At 38.8% G+C, this 22,796-nt stretch overlaps 1 protein-coding gene across 1 annotated transcript in view; it reads right to left on the bottom strand.

Moving 5' to 3' along the window:
- Nucleotides 1–16,681: 16,681 nt before the first annotated feature.
- The window catches only part of rab18a (RAB18A, member RAS oncogene family), a 6,642-nt gene continuing 527 nt past the window's right edge, over nt 16,682–22,796 (bottom strand). Inside the window, 7 exon segments of the mRNA XM_079476414.1 lie at nt 16,682–18,841; nt 19,954–20,020; nt 20,829–20,872; nt 20,875–20,946; nt 21,151–21,223; nt 21,610–21,671; nt 22,763–22,796. The exon segment at nt 22,763–22,796 is cut by the window's right edge and continues 22 nt beyond it. Of these exon segments, the coding sequence (XP_079332540.1) occupies nt 18,669–18,841; nt 19,954–20,020; nt 20,829–20,872; nt 20,875–20,946; nt 21,151–21,223; nt 21,610–21,671; nt 22,763–22,796 (525 nt within the window). The 3' untranslated portion in view covers nt 16,682–18,668.

Consider the following 22,796-nt stretch of genomic DNA (forward strand, 5'->3'; position numbering starts at 1 on the left):
AAAACATGATCGGAGACAAAATTGCTAACATTTAAACATGGTGTATTCATTTGGTTTTTAACTTCAGCACAGATTTTTTTTACTCTATTCACGAATAAACCCAACAGTTTGTCATTATTTCACAATGACAAAATTCCACAGAGAAATGGTTTCAGGCCAGCATAAGATGAATAATTCACATCGTTCAGACGAGCAAATTAAATTTCACTAATTCATCTTTGTGGTTTGACCCAAGTTCAGCTAACATGCTTCTATCCGATGTTAGCCTCTGCATCTTTTGGAAAGAGGGCCTTGTTTGCCTTCACGCTGGTTACAGCGCAATACATTCAAAGATGCTGCATGGCACAAACAGAGCTGGAAATGCATGATGAGAATGGAGGTCTGTGTGATCTTGTCTTTCCTTAAGAGGCTTAATCCCAAACAAATGCTGGGAATGGACACATGATGCTTGCTGTGGCACTAAGGTATTCACTGTGTACAGCATTGAGAGGCAGTGAGCTACGCTCTTCCTTCAGCTAAACAAATCAGTCAATCAAACCCTCAACAGCATCATTCTCAGACATTCTACTAGTATTTCACTCACCACAAAACCAAAAAAACTAAGGATTAAGAGTTAAGACCCATTTCATATGAACCGTTTGCCCACATGTGGGATGTAAAAAGTTGATCTTTGCATGATGGTGATAGCATCAGGTTAGAGATGTGAAAGAGATGGAAATGTTTTAAGCTTCTTATTTTTTTTGCAAACTAAAGCAGACTGATTCTGCATAATGGTTAAATGTTGAATCTCTTCAATTTCTTTCAGGTTTTTAAACTGCCCCCGATGGTTGAAGATGGAACTACCATTGATTCAATTAATTCATTGATCGAGTGTCACTCAGCTATGCTTGCTCAATGGAAACATGGACGTTTTTTATTTGTTCCAGAAGGACAGTTTGACATTTCAGAAACCAGCGCCTGACTTCAGGGGACACAGAATTCAACCTAATGTTGATTTCCCAAAGACTGTGTTTAACTAAAGTGAAATATCTAACCAAATTGGGTACATTGGCATTAGGTGCCAACGCACACTATACACTCACAAACACGAGTATGTAAACACACTTGTGTGTTTTTAGGCTTCAATACAATACCGACACACTATAAACCGTCCACCAAAACCAGTTTGAAAAGAATTTCAAACAATGAATGGCACACTGATAAAAAAACAAGCAAAACAAAGGGTCCAAGAGTTTCTGACTGTTTAGGCTAAAACATGTTTCACTGATTTATCTCTTCATCTTCTCATCTTTCTCGTGCCCCTCCAACTTCTCTTTTTCACATTAATGGTTTTAGCATGCTGCTTGGCCTGCTTCTAAATAACGTGAAATATGTGGTTAAATATGCCAGTCAGGCAAAATACGGGTGAGACAAGATAGAGAAAATACCCCAAAATGTGATGTTGGTTAAAGGCTTTATGTTTAATACACACAAACAAGAATTTCAAATCGTTGCTAAAGTGCTGTTGTTTGAAGGGATAATTCACCCAAAAATAAAATTTCTGTCATCATTTACTCACCGTATTGTCATTTTAAAGCTGTTTGAATTGCATCAGTTTCGTGTCCGTGAATGGGTACGCTGTTGTTCAGTTAATGGCATTCTTCAAAATATCTTCTTTTGTATTCTGCAGAAGAAATAAAGCCATACCAGTTTGAAATGACAAGAGGGTTAGTAAATGATGACAAAATTTCATTACATATTTGGGTGACTATCAATTTAAACAAAAAGAGGCATAATGCAATATTTTCAATGTCTGAAATGTCTTTAAGAGAAACAATATTCATCATCACTGATTAATAATGATCAGCAATGGGTTTTGCAAAATGATAGTTTCAGTGAAAAAGTCATAACTGTGCATTATCATGAAAAATGATTTCGATGACCAATCAGCATCAAGAATTTAAATTGGCATCCATTATGTCAAATGTTAATATAGTGGTTACAATATAATGAATGCTGATGGAGGGGAACATCAAAGGTGGAAGCAAGGCCCTCATCAGAGCATTAAATTCAGCCTCTGCATTAAAGAAAAATCATTTCCAAAGTGATCTCAGCCAAAAAGGACATTGGTATACAACAGACTCCTCTACCCGGACTAATATTCTCTCATCCCCATTTCTGTCTAAGCAGACTGGCAAAGGTCCGCAATCTGAGCAAATATTTCCAGTAAGTACAAAAATATTTTTCTTTGCCATTTTGGTCCTGAAGCTCACCATTTGCTGAAAGGTTTGAGAAGGCTTTGTGAATCTTACCCATTATCTAGCTGTGGGACATGAACAGGTTGGGATGCTGGGCTGGCTAGAAGAGTGACACACTCCAGATGTTCCTCCACCCCTCTCATCAGGCACAGGGTCCAAATAACTGTCAAAAAAACTACACACACATACACACGAAACCTTAGCGCAAAGAATTTCCAAAATCATCCGAACAAGGAAAAACTTATCCAGTCAGATGAGGAAATCTGACCCATGTTCCATATTGGAATAATTGGTTACCTTGCCTAGATGGTCTGTTGGTTCATTAATTAGCAATGGACCGTATGCTGTCTGCTGGATTCATATTCCAGATTGTGAGCACTGATTAGTCACTGGGATCGCCATTTGAGCCCCATAATGATCATAAATGCGTAATTATCATGCAATAATACATTTATTACATTTTTTCTTCATTTGTGCCTTGCCTTTAGTGTAACCTAACAGAGCAAATACGTCTTAAAAACTTACACCACCTATGTCAGACAATAGATTAATTTATTTATTGCACATATATAGTCTGTAATTCTTATGTATTCTTAGATCTCTTTTTCATTTCAAAATCATATAGTTACGGCATTTCCTAAACCTATCACTCGCTTTTTAAGTAGGTACCAATATATAGGAATTAAAAGGATTTCCAAGGGCTTGGTCATTTTTCAAAACCAGACGAAAAGTTTTTCCTTAACCACAAGTTGATAGAATGTAGACGTCCTCTAATATATTTGTGAAAATCTTTTTTTGGATATAAATGGTGCAAATACTACCACAGTCTGAGTCACAGATAATAAATCTGATTTATAACAATATATTTCCTTTAGATCTTTTTAGTTTTGACTGCACAAAGTGGTAGTCGCCATTGTCCTCTAGTAGTTTTCCTGTACTTTTGTTATTCTAAAGTCACAGATGTTTCACAAAGTCACACTCCTTGCTGTGTCCTGGCGTAGACCCACTCTTCAAGCCCTGCACACCAGGGAGACGAATGTGTTCCTGAGGCGTTACTTCAGTGAGCTAACCTGAGGTGCTCAATACATTTCCTGTCTTTCAGTTTTTTACTGTGAACCTCCAAGAAACCACCAAAAATCTTAACAGAAAAAAATCTGTGGTTTTAGGGGCATGTTATTAAAACATGTATGCACAATACGCTGCTTTGTACGCAGCTCAGTGAAGACATTTAACAGAGATGTTTGAAGAAAAAGGAGGCACTTTAATCAGAGAAATATCTGAAATTTCCAGTCACACTGAATGTAAGATGTTGTTGTTCACTAAGGAGGGGAGGAGCACATATGACTATAAAACTGAGCTTATCCCGTAAGAGCAGACATTTTAATTATATACATTTAATAGTCTTAAAGTTAAAAAACATATAAGAAAGTTGAGGAAAGTTATATGTTCTTGGTACTGCTCCTCAATGTGTTTTAATATTGCAATTATATACAATTTACATGGTCTATTTAAATACAAATTTTTGTCTACTTTCAAAATTTATTTTACTGGACTAGCAAATAAAATTTCCCAGTATTTCATTTGTATTTAGTTTTTCAATTATTTTATTTTAAAGGTCCAGTGTGTTAACCAACGGCTCACTTCACCTGTCTTCCTCCCTTTCAAAGCACTACAGCGACTGACACAGGACTAAGATGTCATCACGTTTTTGCTTCTATGCCGAAGGAGATAAAGTATTTACAACTTTCCGTTTAGGTAAAAACAACACGGTGAATTCCATATAAGCGGACGCTTGTTGTATATAGATAGAAATAGCTCATTCTAAGGTAATAAACAACATAACGCTTCATTATGTAAGGCCTTTATACACCTCTGACAGTTATGTTGTGTACACAGTGTACCGCATAACAAATTTTAACAATAATGCACCTCTACAGTACATATCTGTAGATAAAGGGGAACAATATGCAAGGTTTGGGTAATAAAGGGGTAAGAGTAAGAAATGAGGGAACCGCATGCCATATAAACATCCAAATCAAATCGGTATTGAAATATTTTATTAAAGTCTCAAAAGATCAACATTGATTTTGCATATTTTACATATTAAAACTCATCAAAATAACTTAATTAAAATTAATTATTTGTGACCAACAATCAGAAAATCAATCAAATAAAAATTCATCCGAAAGTAAAGTTTCCAGTTGACAGACAGTGTGCTTCATACGTGCTGTTTTGCTCGCACTAAAACTGAAAACACAATTTCTCCTTTTTTACATGTTTGCTTTAATAATAAAATAAGATCCCTGTACTTAATTAATATCCACCCTAGCTTATTAATCGGTATTTTTTTATTACAAAAATGTTGTGTATGTTCACGCTAAAATTGTTTTGAAATAGTTATCCCTTTATTTTAAAATACTTACAGTATAAATATTTTTTCAATTTCCTGACATAATGTAGAGGTACATTATTGTTACAATTATTTACTGTAATTCTGATTAAGTACGCGGTACATAGCGGGCCGTAATGCTTGTCGAGGGGAGATGTGATTGAGTCGTCGTGAGCTCAGGAGAAGTTGGATAAATTTGAACAGATGGGACTTTTTATTTACCTCAATTAAGGCCAAAGAAAGGCAATATAAATTAACAAGAAATTTAAAAAAAGAAAAAAACATACTATTTAATAAATAAAATAAATTGACATGAGAGTAAAAAAACAATAAAAATTTTGCAGCTGCTTAGAAATTGACCTTTACACAAGCCACTATACATAGAGCCTCGACAGACTTATGTCTTCTCACCTCACACTCCCCCATAGACTGGAGCCACTCGTCTTTTTAGGCCTGAACGCACTCCTGGAATTGGCACATACCAACACAATATTACAATACAGGGGTGGCTCAGGTGAAAAGGCCATAAATGCTTACAAAAAATATAATCTATAATCTATAAAACAAGAAAATTACAGAATATTATTTCTATGGTTCCAGCTAACTTTGGCAAAATATATATAGTCATATTAACAGCTGAATATTAATAACACAAACTCCGAGTCACTTCCTATTGACCCGGAAGTCATCGCGTCATTTAAACCCCACAATTGCGGCAAGAATTCCTTTACACAAACAAACAGGAGACGCCAGAAAGACACAAAGATGGTATGTCAAACCTACGTTCCTTTTAAACTAAATAAAAAAAAAACATAATTAACGGTTATTGTAACTGGTTATGATTGTGAGGTAAATGACATGGTTTTAAACAGTAAGATATGTATTGATAGTAGTAGCTATAGCATATAAATCATGGTAGTATTAGATGTTAAAAGTGTGCACACGAAAGCTACGGGATTACTGTGGGGTTAACATCTGATTTGAAACAGGAATAACAGAACACATTTACAGGCGAGACCAACAAAAACAGGCAACATTTGCACTCAGTCTTTGTGAACTTGAATAGGTAGCGCATCGCTGCCGTGACGGTAGCTATGCGCCCCCTCACAATGCTATATTGCATTTCTGTCAATAAATGCTGTCGGAAACGGAAGCTTTGGACGAACGTATTATAAATGTGAATGCAAGCAACACGAATGCAAAAGAAAATTCAACCACTCGAACACACCCCCCCCCCCCCAGTCGACAGAATTAACCATGCGCACAACCCATCCCCCAGAAATGGTGGAGGGCCGATGTGGGCCAAAAAATCCAGGGCCGATTTCTCTTCCCAGTCCAGCCCTGCACAGAAGCACGAGGTATGAAGAAACAGGATGCGTGTTTCTCTGTCTAATATTCCTAAAGTTGAATCAATTCCTCAGTGCAGTAAAGTGGAAGCCAGTCAGGATGGACGAAAGAATCTGGAATGTGATCAGGAGAGACAGCCCAAAAAAGCAATGTCCTTACATGAACATACCTTTCATATTCTCCTCTAAAGAGTTCTGTGTATTTTGTGTGTGTACAGTATGTGTATATTGGTGGGATGGATTTTTTTTAAAGCACTTAAAATTGTAAAGGTAACTTCTTCACGTTGGATAAACCCACTGTCAATAAACAAAACGTCTAGACGCCAGCTCAAAATAATGGTCTCTCGGTATGTTTTCTGACGTATTCTAGACTATACAATGATATATACAAAGAATTCACATTAGATAGGTCCATTTGCCAAATGTTTTCAGGCAGACAATATTTGCCACCAGACGATATTTGCAGCATATTAGGGTATCATATCACAATGAAAAATTACAGACAAAAGTTTCCATCCGCCTAGGCCTTGCAGTGTTTCACAACTGACCTCTGAATGGGGCTTATGATTTACAAATTACCATCTGTAATACACAACCTCAGTTCGCTTTGCTCCCAGCATCTTTTTTCCTTTCCCGAGCTGCCATTAGTTCAAGCATCTATGTATCTGTAGTAGATCAGTAGCAAATGCTTCCCTCAAAGTTCTTCTCATTGTGTAACCTCTGTGACGTTTTACCAATTTTTGTACACACACACACATTTACCCTATAACGTGATATATTTTCTCTGAGGGAATCCACAATTGCAGTACATTTGGCAGGCTGTGCGGCATCACTACGGTCGCCAATGGACGGTGTTAACTGGTATTTAAGGGCAGCGATGACACAAGCCAGCGCTATGACGCCTTTATAAACCCCAACGCTGATGGACACTTTCCACTGGAAGGCCCCGGGCCCTTCATACGCTGGTTTTCTCTCTAAGTCATTCATTTCTAAACATGTCTTAGTGTGTTTGTATTTTTGATACAAGCCTGATGTCTGGATTTACACTCCGCGGCGGGAGACTTGTGGCGAGCAGGAGTCACTTTACAACACATTAAAAGTGCTGATTGCTCTTTAAGAAATGAGAAACGTCACACGCAGGGAGACATTTCAAATACCAACAGCACGGCGGGTCCAAAGAAAAGTACAAGAGTTTAGTAAAGGCCTTATCGCTGAAGGAGACTTTTTGACAGTCAAACCATTTATTTCAATTACGTAGTCACTCGTCAAACAAAAGAGTTCAGTTCTCCGGGGAAAAAGAAAAGTCGGGCCAGACTGCAACTTTTCCGCTTTCTTTGTTTTGCTCCTGGAAAATGATTGATCGGCCAACATAACTGAATCAACATTGAATCTTTTTGCACATGCACATCACATTACAAACAGGGCTCTTGCTCTTTGTCGTCTAACCAAGGCAATAAAAAGACAATAAAAAGTGAGTTGTGACTGGGAATCTCTGTGTGTATTTCTGGTGTCCAGTTCGAAAAAAATACTCCACTTCCCATTTAAATAATTATTACAGATCAAAGGTTATGTGAGATGTAAACTATAACACCTGACAACATCACTTACAGCTCTAAATCCTCACTGTGTACAGCCTCATTGATGGAAGGACTGATCTTATTTATCCGAACACATAAACACACAACAGTCCCACACACAAGAAAAACAACTGTTAAAATCCTTAAAGCCCTAAAATATCAGCAGTGTGATGTATTTCTGTTAGAGACGCATCAATACAAAATTTCTCCACCGTTAGCGGATTATTCAAAGTTATATCGGCCGATGCCGCCTTGATCATTGGCTGTTATTAAATCTTGAATTAACTTCTAATATATTAACACAGGTTCCCCTTCAGTCGGTCTCTCGACGTTGTGTAGAGAGACTGACTGGGGTTTGATCTTGAGAACCTACCTTCTCCGAGATAATTAATTATAAAACGCCAATGGGCTTGGCGAATGGCACGCGCACGCCAGTCTCCGCCCCGTACATACGGGTATAAAGGAAGATGGCGGCGGTCATTCACTCATCCTTTGTACTGAGGAACCTGAGAGGGCACTCCCGGTCACTGCAGTAGTTCGGCGCAGCATTGTGGCATGAAGACACAACGGAGGGAACGGAGGTTACAGACGTAACCGAGATGTTCCCCTTCAGTCTGTCTCTCGACGTTGTGTAGAGAGACTGACTGGGGATCTATCTAAACGCCACAGCGCTTGCAACGATATCACGACCTCCAGCGGAGCGACCCTGACTAGGCTAGCGAGTCACAAGAGTGCTACCGCGAGATGTAATCTTCCAGTCACATAGTATTGGTCATACTGAGAAGCCTATACTGACGGCATCACGGACAGTGGCGTACGCCTCTAGTAGCGAGGAGCTGTCCGGAGCCGAATACTGGGGAAACACTGCTCTCCTCTTTGAAGAGTGTGTTACGGAGGCCACATCCTACCCGGAGGGGAGGTTACATGTGGAGACACTAACATGGTCTCACCGGTGGGGCCTGCAGGTTCACCTCCTGGTCCCGGAAGGGAGTGGTGGGAAGCTTGGGCACGTCGTCGGGACAGGATCTCAGGACCACGTTAGAATTACCGACCCCGAGTTTGGGACCTTTGGGACACAGAGAATGCCTGTAGGTCCCCCACCCTCTTGATGGAGGTGAGCACCACCAAGAGTGCATCTTTCATCAACAACTGAGGAAGATTGGCAACTCTTAGGGGCTTACCAGGGCCGTACCAAGGCCCTGTAGGACCACATTAGGGTCCCAAGAGGGTACGGAGCACGGTCAAGGTGGATACACCCTTCTCGCGCTCCAGAGGAACCCGGTGACCAGGTCGTGCTGACGGAGATACTTACCTGCGGGTCAGCACTGATCAGATCAGGCAACTCCGTGGGTTCTCCTCCCGGGGAATATACCAGGACAAAATGGCGCCACTTATAAGCGTATAACCGCCTAGAGGCGGGGCTCTAGCCTGTAAGACAGTCTCCCGGACCGCTAACGGCAAGCCCTCGTCCCGTCCAGGGGCCAGGCATGGAGGTTCCAGAGGCCTGCGTTGGGGTGCCACAACGTGCCCTTCCCCTGCAACAGAAGGTCCTTCGTCAGAGGAATGGGCCAGGGGGGGGCCGTCGTCAGATCTACCAGATCCGAGAGCCAGGTCTGGTTGGGCCAGTATGGCGCCACTTACCAGAACCTGATGCCCCTCTTCCCTGACCTTGTACAGGACCATGTTTTTGCTGATTTTGGAAACTTGTTTGTTTGAAGTTCTGGAATTAATCTTAATGTTTTTTTAACAGCCTGGAAAGTTTAGTATGCAAACTTGTGCTTATATAAAATAGAAATTAAATAAAAGTATTAAAAGTCAAATTAAATTACAATAATAGAAAATGTTGATACAATTATTAGAAAATTAAATATAATATTACAATTTAATAAACACATAAAAGACACTGGCGTGGCAATAAAATGAAGGGGGCCATTGGGGTTGCTTTAGCCCCAGTGCCCAATTTGTTCTTAATCTGGCACTGCATGCACAGTGTTGTACATAGGGTATAACACATTGTTTGATCTGATCCCTTGACTTACATTTGAAAGTATAGTTAAAGATGCGCATGAATAGCCTACAGCACATGTAGTGTCAACACCAATGTCTTCCTAAGTGTTCTGGATAAAATTGAATGTCTAACTGCACAGACATCAATGAAGCATTAAGATGAACATTATCTTTGTAATAATGTGTTTGCTATTGAATAAATGAAAATAAATCGCATCAAGAGATGCTTTTGAACTACATGTTACTACAGTATATCAGGTGTAAACATCTGACTGGGCTGAGCACTTGTGTTTGGATCAACTGAAATGTGTTAATGCGAGGTATAAACAGGCCCTTCGTGTGACTTCCCAGGTAAAACCTTACTCAAGCAGAGCTCTTGATAAAGTGGGTGAGTGCAGGTACAGAATATCAACAACAGGGCCCACTTAGTTCTCTATGTGGTGTAACCTCCTGTAGCCTCATAATGTTGTTGTCAGCGGCAGCACTATTTGAGCCGAGAGCACTTATGACCTCACTCTTGTGTAGGCGCTACTGTCTGGATCTTGATTGGCCGAATGTAAACATTTTAGTGCTGAACTTTGCCAAGGGTGAAATCAGACTGCAGACCTCCAGCGGTGTAGGAACACTTCTAAAGCCAGAGGTATACGAAAAAATGACTTTCAATCGCAACGCAGACTAGAATGCATTAATCATACTCAGTACTTTCTTGTATTTTTTATACAGAGTAAAAGATGAAAATGAGTCAACATATTACAGAATGCCCATTAATGACTTCACTGCAGTGAATGGTGTTGAATTCTGATGTGGTTTAATCAGAATGGGCCGTTAGTGCCGGGAAGTAAAAACAGACAGGTAATCCACAACCTGGGCCAGACAAGTAAAAACAAAACATATAGTGATTTACTTCTTCATTCAAGTTCACCAAAAATAGCGCCAGCATTACGCAATACGTTGAGTTACACAGTATTCCAGCAGAAGCAATTAAAAGAAGAGATTCAACCGACCTCCGTATTATTGACTATAGAAACATCCGCCTTCGTGAATTTCAGGCGGATCTCTGTGTTTAGTTCACCGGCACGTATAAATCCGGTCAAGATCAGACAGTCGAAGACAAATAAATAAAACAATTATTTTGCAAGGCAAGATTATTTGCACTGAATAAAGAATCTGTTACGGCGTCTGCCAATCATCTCGTTCGTACGACCACCAAACTGCTTTTATCTTCTTTCCTTTCATTCCTTACGAACACAAATGTAAAACATGCGGTTTTTCCATGACACTGGCTCTCCATGCTTGAGGAAAGCTTACACCTTCTGCGTGTTGATACAATGTGATTAGTTTATTATAGAAGCCTGTGGCTACAGCACTCTATACTGTAGTAGTCAATCTGGTAGTCTTTACGGTGTGGAGTGAATGACAGAACGCTGCAGGAATTCCAGTCAAAAGAGCCAGGGCAAAGGTATTTCATACGGGACCCGAGTGAAGCCCGCAGACCTGCCGAAGATGAATGAAGCCACTAATTCATACTCTCGCATCCCATGCGCCCACTTTGCTTTCGGCTAAAAACGGACATCTGAAGAGGGAAGGCACTTTTTTCCGTTCCTTGTAGGGTCTTTTATTATTTTATCACTAAATCAATACGCAAGGACTATAGAAGACGGATGGTCACGGTCTCGTTGACAACCATGTGGTAGACATTGCGTTGTGGAATTTAGACAGCGTTATTAATTTCTAGCTAGTTTTTATTGATGAGGAAAGCACGGCTGCCCATCAGAAATAAAGCAGCAAGAGCGAGGCAAGAGGAGCTATGTGACAGGACATCAGAATTCTGTCAAATACAGAAATGGGAGCTTGAGAGAGGACAGCATGGAGGAATCTTAACTGTGTGCAACAGATTTCACAGCCAGAACTGTCATTTGTCTAGAGCTGAAAATAAAAATCTAAAGTGTGTTTTAAAGATTGAAGCAGCTGATGTATAGCTGCATTGAGGCAAAGATCAGACCACAACTAGAAAAGACCGGTTAAGTCTGAAACCAAGTGCAGTTTTATTTCCTGTGCTAACATACTTCACATGAAACCAAGGAAATTTGTGTGGTAAATATCCAAGAATGTTGTTTTTAGAAATGGTCATGGGCCTTTAGTTACATTACAGTTTTTATTTGCTACTTACTAGTCAGTCGGGGACGGCACACTGTATACAATAAATAGCTGAGAACACATACTCTGCATGACTTTTTTTCTTCTGCAGAACACAAAAGAAGATATTTTGTAGACCATTTTGCAAGTTGGATTTTTTAATGAGGGGAACAGTTTTTACTAGGGATGCACCGATACCAAGCTCATGTACTCGTAAAAATTCCCCGATGATTTTTTTGGCTTTGAAAAGTTTTGATAAGAACATAAGATTGATTTATTTTTTCATAATATGAGTTGAAGTTGTTAAAAATAAAGATGCTGATATGTTCATTAGTCTCATTGTGTTGTTCTTAGAAAATTGCCAGAAACCAAAAAAATCTAGCATCGGTGTTGGTATCGGTATCGGCGAGTACCAGGGAAAAAGTATCGGCATCGTACTCGACCCTCGTATCTGTGCATCGCTAGTTTTTACTGAATAAAAAGCGGCCTAATGCATCTTGTTTAGTGCCTAAGTTATCTATTTTCCCAGAACAAAAGTACATTTGTAATGTTACACTTTGCAAGATGTAAACCAAATGATTTTCAGAAATATTATTTGTATTATTAGGAATAGCATATTTAATCAATAAGTGTAACAAAACATACAAATATTTGTTAAGTTTAAAATAAAACCATGCAAATAAAAAGCACTCCCACTTAGTCTGAAGTTTGACAATGAACATCAAAATGATTCAGAAAAGGCTTTGGGGAAAGTGCTGCGAGACCAAAATTGACTCCTATTTTTGAAATACTGGCTATGACCCCAAGAACACCATTCCTACAGGGAAGCACAGTGTTGGAAGCATTATGCTTAAGGGCTGTTTCTCTGGTACGGGTACAGGAAGACTTCACCGCATTGAGGGGCTGAGGGATGGGCCCATGTACTGTAAAATCCTGGACGAGAACCTCCTCCCCTTAACTAAATCACTGAAGATGGGTGGTGGATGTGCCTTTAACGTGACAAAGACCCAAAACATATTGTCAAGACAACCAAAGAGTGGCTTAAGGAACAAACCATTAAAAGTCCTAGTCTCTATACCCTAGACCCAGAAAACCTGTGAAGGAGGCTAAAACTCCAATTTGCTGAGCGACAGCCAAGAAACCTTAAAGATTTCCAGAGGAGTGGACTAAAATCCTAACACATGTGCAAACCTGGTGACCAACTATCAGCAATGTCTTACCTCTGTGCTTGCCAACAAGGGTTTCTCCACTAACCAAAAAGTAAGGTTTAGCTCAGGATCAAATACTTATTTCACTGACTGAAATGCAAATCAATTTATAACCTTCATATACATTTTTTCATTTTTTTACCATGCAATTATAGACCCTTCATTTCTTTGTAAGCAGGCAAACTTACAAAATCAGCAGCAGATCAAATAATTATTTCCCTCGCGGTACATTGCACAATTACAGTAGATAAGTCCTTTCTACAGATAGAAAAAGTATTACTCTTTGCAAAACAATATTTTAAACAACATTAAACAATATTCACCTACTACATGCACATCGGGTGAAAATAATAAACAAGTGCGTGCTACAAAAACAAGCCATTGTATAAGTTGACATTTCAGCACCTTACAAACGGATAGCGACTCGTAAGTGAAACTAACGCATGCGAAACGATGACGAATGTTCGCAAAGTGGCATGTAGAATACGCTCTTAAGTGCTAAGATCCATCGTTATTGGGAAACCCAGCCCTGTTTATCTCTTCATATACCCTGTAGGCCCGGATTGATTGCAGAATCTGCACCTTTTCTGTGGCCATCACTCATTTCTTATATGAAACTTCAAAATGTGAATAAAACCAAGGTGGAAACGTGGCTACATTATAACACTGAGATGTTCATGCTGGGCCGCTTTAAAAATGTGAGCATTATTTAAACTATACCCACTTCTCCAGGCCACCACTGACGCCCACTTCCATTTGCCAACGGTCACTGTAGCTCATGTCGCTGGATGTCACTAGGCTACCATTGAAATTGATTAAATCGCCTTGCTTTGTTGCTGGGTGTAGTTGGTGATCTAAACAGGGCTTTTATACAGAAGTATACTATAATGTAAAAACTAAAATTCAGTCCTTAACTCAACAAAAAAAAATTCTTATTGCATCTAAATGTTTTAATTGGCTTAGTTAGAGTTTTATAATTTAAGGACCAGTTTGTTGCCACAAGTAATAATTTCCAAATGTGTTTAAAAATGTTGATAAACAGTTACTACAAAATGTAAAGTGAAATATTTTTTTCCAGTGATATAGATGACCTCAAAGCTGTAGATATTATAGACTTGAACCAGAAAGCCACAAAACTTTAATTTAATTGGGCCTTAATAATTTTTAACAATGTCACAAATCAGATGCAAAATCAAATCAAATAAAAATCATCAGATTTCTCTGACATTTAAGCTTAAGCATTTAACCACAAGACCTAGCTTAATTCTGATTGGTTGCTCAGTAGCACCCAGCGCAGTATATCAAGTTTTTCCTAATGAAACAAAAACGTATTACAACTGACAAGCATTGGACAAGAACATGTTACCATTCTGGGAAAGTGAGACTTTACACAACAATGTCATTAAAAAGCCGCACAAAGCTTGTGAGTTGTGGATTGAGTATCAAAGCTCTGTACTATGACCAACATAACCTAAGATGTCAAAGGTATGAATCCAACCTTTCAGAAAAGCTAATCATCTGGTAATAATAAGTGGTTATGATTGCAGTCTATTTACTGAATTTCCAAACATTGGCAACAACTGATTGTGAAAGTTGCACAGGATTATTGCAAAAGATTGCCCATATTACCCCAGACACTGCTAATCAACTTAAAAAGCAAATCCCTCAGATCCAGACTTAAGAAGGTTTGGAAATGGATTTCAGCCAAGCAAATTGCTATTCAGACCAGTATTACAGTAAACCGAGGCTTTAAAACCGGCCAAATGTGGCATTACAGAATGTGAGGTACAAGAAACCCAGCACGCTAAGCGGCAGTTACGGTATAACGCTAATGAAAATGTTCCTTTGAATCTATACACAGAAAAAAATTATTGAGTGTAAAAGACAGATTTAGTAATCATAGCTAAACCTGACCCTCTGCGTTTTTTGTAGGCCATGTGCCTACTCACACCTGCTTGGCTCCGTTCCCCCGGCCGACACAGCAAATCAGTCGGACTGATAATGAGCGTGGTGATGTCTGGAGAACTTGACACCTTCTGAAAGCACCACCACCGTGTCAAAATGATCTCATGCAGGACAGTGTGATGAGTCCACAGAGAGGTCGTCCACGCACTGTTGGGGGAGACAGGGTTAATGGGACATGGGCTGATGACCTATGCAGAAATGGACAGATATAAAGCCCTCAGTTTGATGCATCAAAGAAAATGGATGAAAGAAATGAACAGGGTCAGGAAACCACAATCCACAAGCCTTCATCATTCGCTCATTAGTAGGCCTACAAGGAATCTGTGGTTGCAGAACAAGAAGAGAATAAGAAAATACTGCAGATTTTGCTAATATTCCGGTAAAGTAATGTGATTGAACTTACCTGACTCCACTCATGACGTGATCAAAATAAATAATTTGATGTTAAAACTTTTGGTGTCGATTAAGAACAAACAAACCAAAATAGATTTGTGCACCTAAACCTGCTGAATGATCAGCATGTTTTTCTAGTGCTAAAACAAGCCATCTTAACCATTGGTCAACAAGTTTACTAGCAAGAACTGAAGATACGTTTTGCTGGTGAACAAGTGCAGATAGTCAATCACAGTTTAATTTATTTTCTTATTTTTTTGGTATTATTATTCCGTAAATCTTTTTATATATTTATTAGTTTTTTGGTGCTGTTGTTGCAATGGAAACTTCCCAATTATTGCTCACACTTTATCTCAATAATGTTTGAGCATTAAAATATTTTTGTAAAATAATTTACATTTAGCAGGCGCTTTTATTCCAAGCGATTTACAAGAATTGGAAAACAATGAGCGATAGTGGCAATAATATGCAATGTGCTGAGGTTTTACAATGCTGGAATTGTTAAGAGATTTTTTTAATACAAAGAGCATTTAGTGTCTTCCAGTATATTTGCAGAAAATACATTTTAATTGTTTTTTTAATGTCATGATGAGAGATGTGGTGACTGGTTATGTGGTAAATATATATTTTACTGGCTCTTGACTAAAGGTCTCGTGCTTTATGCCTCTCTTTATCATTGTGTTGTGTAACGCAAGCACTACAGCAATTCATAGCTTACAGTGCTTTAGTGTGAGCTTTACTTTAAAGCAGCATCACACTAACCTGAACTAGCCTGAAAGCTAATGCTGGCCGAAGCTGTTTTTTTCAGCAGGTAATTATTGCTCAGTTAGTATATTATATAATATAATATTGCATCTGGAATATCTGTTCCTGTGCCAGTAGCCTTCTGAAGAAAGACACTCTGTTTGGCAGGTGGGAATATTTAGGAAAGACTCTTGGGGAAATAACTTACAGAATGACATGACTAGCATGGAAAGTCATATAAGGATAACATTATAAACACTGCCGTTTGTGTTTGATCGAGACATACTTTCTTTGAACAACTATGTACTTGTAGATGCCACTGTAGACTTCATTCGTCAACTAGGAATTAAGCACTTCCTGGTCAAGCAGCAGAGGAGACATATCTATAGTGGAAAACCCTGAACGATCGCTATGGTTACCGCACCTGCATGTCTGTCCAAATGCAATAATTTCGATTCATCGCATCTGACAGGTGCGGAAACCGTACAATGATGCCGTTTGAACACACGAATAAGCAAACACTGCGCTCTGCTCACAACAGCATTCACACAGAAATGTAACGGGAAACGGCGAAATCGCAGAGGCCTGGAGATGCATTCCTGTGGTGGGTCATATTTAACAAGAACTCACTGTTGGAAAAAGTACAAGAAAGAATAAAATGAGAAGGAGAGAGAGAATTCAGAGACGAAATATTGTCATTTTAAGAGCAACATTATAACAGAGTCAGTGGAGCATAAACATCAATATTACAATGTACATACAGCCATTAATGTGCAATAAAAGCATGCAATATTGTTTAACACATTCTGGTGAATCATAGTCATTATTCAGCACAACTGATGTGGTTAAATAGTAATAATCTATACCTACTAATATCTATAAAATAGATAAAATGTGATCAAAGAATGTTAAAGAACAACCCCATTTAAACTCCCATATAAGAACACAAGTCATCAGATCATCATATGGAATGATTCTGCTATGCAGTGAAACGTCCAAAAATACACAATGTCATCTGACTGCTGTAAACAATGCTGAAGCAGAAAACATAAAGGCAGACAAAACTGCATGCAACAGATTATAAAGTATGAAAGGAATGTGTAAACTCTGTGTGTCTTGCTTATGTACCACACACTATCAGAAAGATTACCACTCAAAATTATTTTGCCACACAATTTTAAGCAGTCAATAAAAGGCTTTTCACCTGAAAATAAACATTCTGTCATCGTTTATTCTTTCGTCTGTAAAACAGAAATGAAGATACATTGAGAAATATATCAGTGGTTTTGTGTGACAACAATAGAATTCAATGGAGTCTGGAGTTGTTTGGTTGCTAACATTCTTCCGAATATCTTCTTTTGTGTTCTGCAGAATTTAGCTCTATTGTCATTTCAAACCTGTATGACTTTCTTTCTTCTGCAGAACACAAAAGAAGATATTTTGAAGAATGTTGTTAACTGGACCTCATTCACTCGCCTTGGTGTTGTGTCCATACAATAGAAGTGAATGGGGTCTAATTCTGTCCAGTTTACAACTTTCTTAAAAACATCTTCTTTTGTTTTCTGCGGAAAACAAAGAAAGTCATCAAGTTTTGAAAGGACAAGAGGGTGTGAGTAAATTATGACAGAAGTTTCATTTTCGGTGAACTATCACTTTGAACCACTTAATATTCCAGATTCAACACTAAAGACTGGAACTCAAGGAATTGATTTGTCTGAATTTGTCTTTTTCTTCTATTTCTATCTGTGTGAACACAAGCTGTCTATGTCAAACCCTGATGACTCACTTTAAGACTTTCATTTAAAGTCCTTCCTTCGTCCGAGACAAACGGTACAGTGAGCATAAGGCTGTCCATAAGGCTGCAAGCGAAAGATTTCCATCCAAGTAAAAATAACAATAAAGAAGAAAACCCTTTTTTATGTTTTCTCTTATTTTTACCCTTTTTATGTACAATAGAGACTCATTGTGCCAATCGGCTTGATTTATAAACCTTTCAGAAGCGTGTTTTCAAGTGGGCGGTCCAAGTCAATAAAAGCAGTAAAACGCCTATCCAAAATCTTGGTAACTCTATTATTCTGCAAAGGGAGAAGGCTGATGTGGAGCACAGGGTGAAAACACAGAGATAGAAGCGAATTGAACACAGATTCCTGTAGCGGGAGAGGAAAGTGAATTAACGCAAGTGACTGACAGGAAGAATAAGTGAACTCCAGAGATGGGCTGATAGTGAAAGAACACACACTGCAGACATCAAGCGAGGGCATGTTGATGGAAATCTGTGTTGTACTGAGGTCTCATTCCAGGAGTTTGAAAGGTTGAGTTGGGCTGATGACTGTTTACCTCTCCCTTAATATGAAACACAGGCACTAGGACGAAAAGTAAAACGTTACAAATACGCAAACTGGTGAGACAACCTATCTGAGGTGTAATTTTTTTCTAAATAATACGCATGTCTTCAACAGCTATTGAGTTGGAGAAGGTTTATCGAATGATGTTTCAGAGGTCTCCCTAAAATGATAAACGATTTAAGCGATCATCACTGTCCAGGAAACATGTAATAAAACTTTTCCCTTATGGCAACAGGTACATAAACAAAACGAAAAAAGTTCACGTCCCCTCTGTGTTTCTAAACTACTATAACCTGTACTGTTTAAATGCTGGTCGTTGTGTTAAAGAAGTGAGCAGTATCCTCCACAGCCTCCGTCTGATGTTTCAGAGAGTTCAGACAGTTGGACTCCTCTGGTTTTGTGTACACTTTCCCATAAACCTGGAGTTTGTAGGATCTTCTCCACCAGCTCCTCGAAGGCACACTGAACGCCGTCCCTCGTCTTAGCGCTGGCCTCTGATGAAAGAAAGAGATCAAACAAATCATTTTAGCTACACAAGCATTGTGTTTACCCAGGAATGTGTCAGAGCTTAATTCGTAGCTAAATGCGATGTGAATTACATTTTGAGAGTTTCGCAAGAAGCGTAGCGGAGATTACTCTTGAACTCGTCATCTGTGACTAGTTTTCTTGTAAGACAACAACTGCCATGTTGGAGTAACAGTTTTAAGAGAATCGTGCTGAGAAAATACACTTGTAAATGAGAATGTATGCAATGCATCGGCCAAGAATGTAAGTCTGTGTACTTGTGCAAAAAACAATCCCAGGCTAAAAAGATTTAAGCCCAGCGTAACACATGCATTCAAACCATTTGACCTCAACGCTAAATGCAATCTGGAGGTACGGATGAATGCTGATGAAACTATGTCAGTATGGCATGCCGCAAAGAACCATCGTTCACCTAAACTATCCACGTGGTGCATAAAAGACTTGGCCTTGAATATTAAGGAGTACGTAGCAAAGCAAAAGGGAATAGGAAACATAAAATCTGGAGAAAGAGAAAAGAAGCATTGGCCCACAGCGTGCCGTCCATCTGCAGACTTCATTTGGTGTGAGGACTTTGCGGCTAATTCAGACAGATGGCTGCTTACATACCCTCATGAGGCAAGTCACATGACTTACAAACCAAACCCACAGCTCCGAAAAATGCAGGACGTCACCCGTAAATACATATACAGGACCGTTACGATTACACAACTACAAATGAGAAATAAATTCGAACCATTGTAAAGTCTGACTTGAATTTGCTGTCATAATAAATAAATGCTCAACTTGTATAAATAATCCATCTCCGTTAAATAACATAATGATTGCTTTTAACAAATGGGCCCGAGTGTTTAAAAATAGTAGCCTCTGTGTATTATGGCAGAAGAATAAACTAGCTTACGTCAAAAGTCATATTTTTCCATGTGTGAAGGTGATGAATCTTGAAAGGAAATATGGGAACAAAAAAAACTGAAACCAAAGTGAAAGGGCAATGTATTTTATGTCATGCTCTTGTGTTATTAAACACAATAACAAAAGGGCTCAGGCTCTTCAGCACAGGATAAGAGAACAAGTGACAGGTTACCTATGAACAGCATGGAATGTTTCCTAGCAAACTTCAGGCCCACTTCTCGCTCAACCTCACGGTCTTCCTGCACAAAAAGAGAGAACAAGATTTTAAGTGACTGTCCTGAGAAACAGTTACAAATCACACATGGTGTCAGAGGGGCTAAATGAAGCTCTTTACAATGTAAAATAGTAATTGTAAAAATAGTAAAATAGTTTTGTACTTAAAGAAGTAGCAAGCTACAATTCTGACTTCTTTACACAGTTAAACCCGCTGGCTTCTCAAGCTTAACATGCATGTCAATTTGTCAAAAAACGAGTTGAACGTATAACGTAATATATCTGCGCTCGATTCCCTCCGCCAGGGTTCGAACAGGTTTCGTAATTTTTTTCGAACATGGATTCCCGTTTCGCAAAAAGGGTTCTTAGTCCCTTATTGGGCAATTATCCTGGAAAAGCATGCCCCTGCATCATCCAGCGAGCGAAAGAGCAAATCCATGCGTCAACCAGCCAGTGTGAGAAAGAGCACGCTCATCAATGCGGTCAGGAATGTTATATAAACGGTGGATATAACGCTGGATTTGGAGATCGTTCGAAGCTGATAGATGGCGCGTCCCAGTGCTAAAAGATTCAGGACATGAACCACAGGCGGTAAGTCAAACTAAGTCATATGTCTGTGTTTTTGTTGTCAATCAGCGTGTACAAACTTATAGTGAATCAACAGTAATGCAGGTATAATGCAATGATGTATTGTGTGCTCGTGCAGTAATTCCTGCCATTACACTGTTACTTTACTTTACTTAACTTCTAACAGAGTTATCTTCAATGCCTGCAAAAACAACAAGGACTAAGGTAGAGATTAATATGAAATAGCAAACAGACAGAAGATCTTACCTGATCTATTTTGTTTCCCACCAGCATCTTGACAAGGTCATTCTTGTACAGTATGTATCGAGCTCAGTCAACCAATTGTCCAACTTTGCAAAGGTCTCTTGCCTAGTGACGTCATATACTAGAGAAACAGTACAAATGCGACTATAGGTCAACATAACAGCACATGATTTAATGTTCGAAAAAGTCTTAAATCAGTTCATCTCCTTTCTGATATTATGCTGTTACATAAACAGATTGGTTTAACAAGGCCCAGAAGTGTTTCTAATGACAATGTGGCAACATAGTTGTGAAAACCTGTTGTGTTTGTACGTGACTCACTCACCCAGTATAACACCCTGAGCTCCTCTGTAGTAACTGGGTGTCAAAGTTCGGAAGCGTTCCTGACCTGCTGTGTCCTGTAAACACAACAAAACCAATTCAATGTTAGTTAAAACGTTGTAAATATAAATAATAATGTATTTCATATTCGGTATTAAAAAAGACATGCAAGGGAATCAAAGCAGGGAATCAAAAACAGCTTTCAACAGAATGACGGTCTTTGGGGGAAATCAAATAAAAGGATCAACACTGCCATCTTCTGGTGCTTAAATCTAATAACACATAGTGACACCAGTTGCATGCAGTAATGTCTAAACTATTACACAAATGCCCCGGAGACCTAATAAGTGTAACTACCTAACAAACAAATAACTCAGAAGATTGAAAACAGCATTCACCTTTTCAAGCCACACTGCCTTGAACCAAATTGTAATAAAAAATATAAACATAGTTGACTCCTCACCCAGATTGCTAGCTTTGCTTTGTTTCCATCCACAGCAAGGGTCTTCACTTTAAAATCTACACCTAATGGGGAATAAACGATGAGATAAGTCAATATACAACCGTTAACTCTTTAATATCTTTAATAATAACAATATATGTTTAGTCTTTACATTGTCTCTTCCATCTTTTTTTATGTTCTTTCGTGTACTTTTTTAATCAATAAGATTAAACAGAGATGATTGTTTTATGAGGATTATGATAAAACCATAAATACACAGATAGAATTTTAATATTTTGCAGGACCCAGACATTTGTCAGGCAACAAGCCCAGAGAGTTAGAAAAGCCTGAATTTACAACCACACAGGGAATTGTGGGTTTATACGTCCAGATAAATTAAAAAAATCGGATGTCTAAACCGCATGTCTCTTCACTCCACAAAGCCACATCACTTACAAACATAAGTGATTATGTTTCCCCCAAAAAATGATGAAAAAAAGCATTTGTAAAGAAGACAGAGGAAGACTTAGGAAATAAATCACTCAGCACTTGTATGAAAGATCTAGAGGTACAGACTATTCCTCAATTTCAGCACAGCACTGACAGATTTACCAGAGGAGACCAGTGAGGAAGATCTGGCCTTGTTTGATTTGGAATGGGGGGTACTGAGGAAAGAATATGTCCGTACATAAACTCTCAGTCCACACATCACTATAAGTCCACAAGATGGGATTTTGTCTGTCATCCCACATGATGGCCACTGTTTTGACAACTGATGGTTTTTAACTATACGAAGGTATATCAATGGATCAAAAACACACAGAAACAAAACATTGACTTCAATTTATCTTTATACCCTTTGGATGTCTAGAATGGTAGAAAAGCTCTTTTCAAATAAGACCAGCACTAGCAGCATGTGTGACTGATCCCTTAATGTGTGGCCACAATCTTGAATCTTTTTTTAAGAACTTATTAGAAATGTAACAAAGTAAGTGACCCATGAAAGACCACATGTTCACAACATAACAATTCAAAGATAACCTGTAAACACAACTGGGTGGCTTCATCCATCGAGGCTTATAATAAAGAACATACGGTAGGTATTGTAGCTCTTTAGATGTCATTGATAGTAAATTCACACATCCAAATGATTTGCGATGGTTTTCAGACTTACCGATGGTTGCACCAATTTCTGGATCAAATGTATC

The sequence above is a fragment of the Barbatula barbatula genome, assembly GCF_947034865.1.
Source record: "Barbatula barbatula genome assembly, chromosome: 16".
In the NCBI taxonomy this organism is placed as follows: domain Eukaryota; kingdom Metazoa; phylum Chordata; class Actinopteri; order Cypriniformes; family Nemacheilidae; genus Barbatula; species Barbatula barbatula.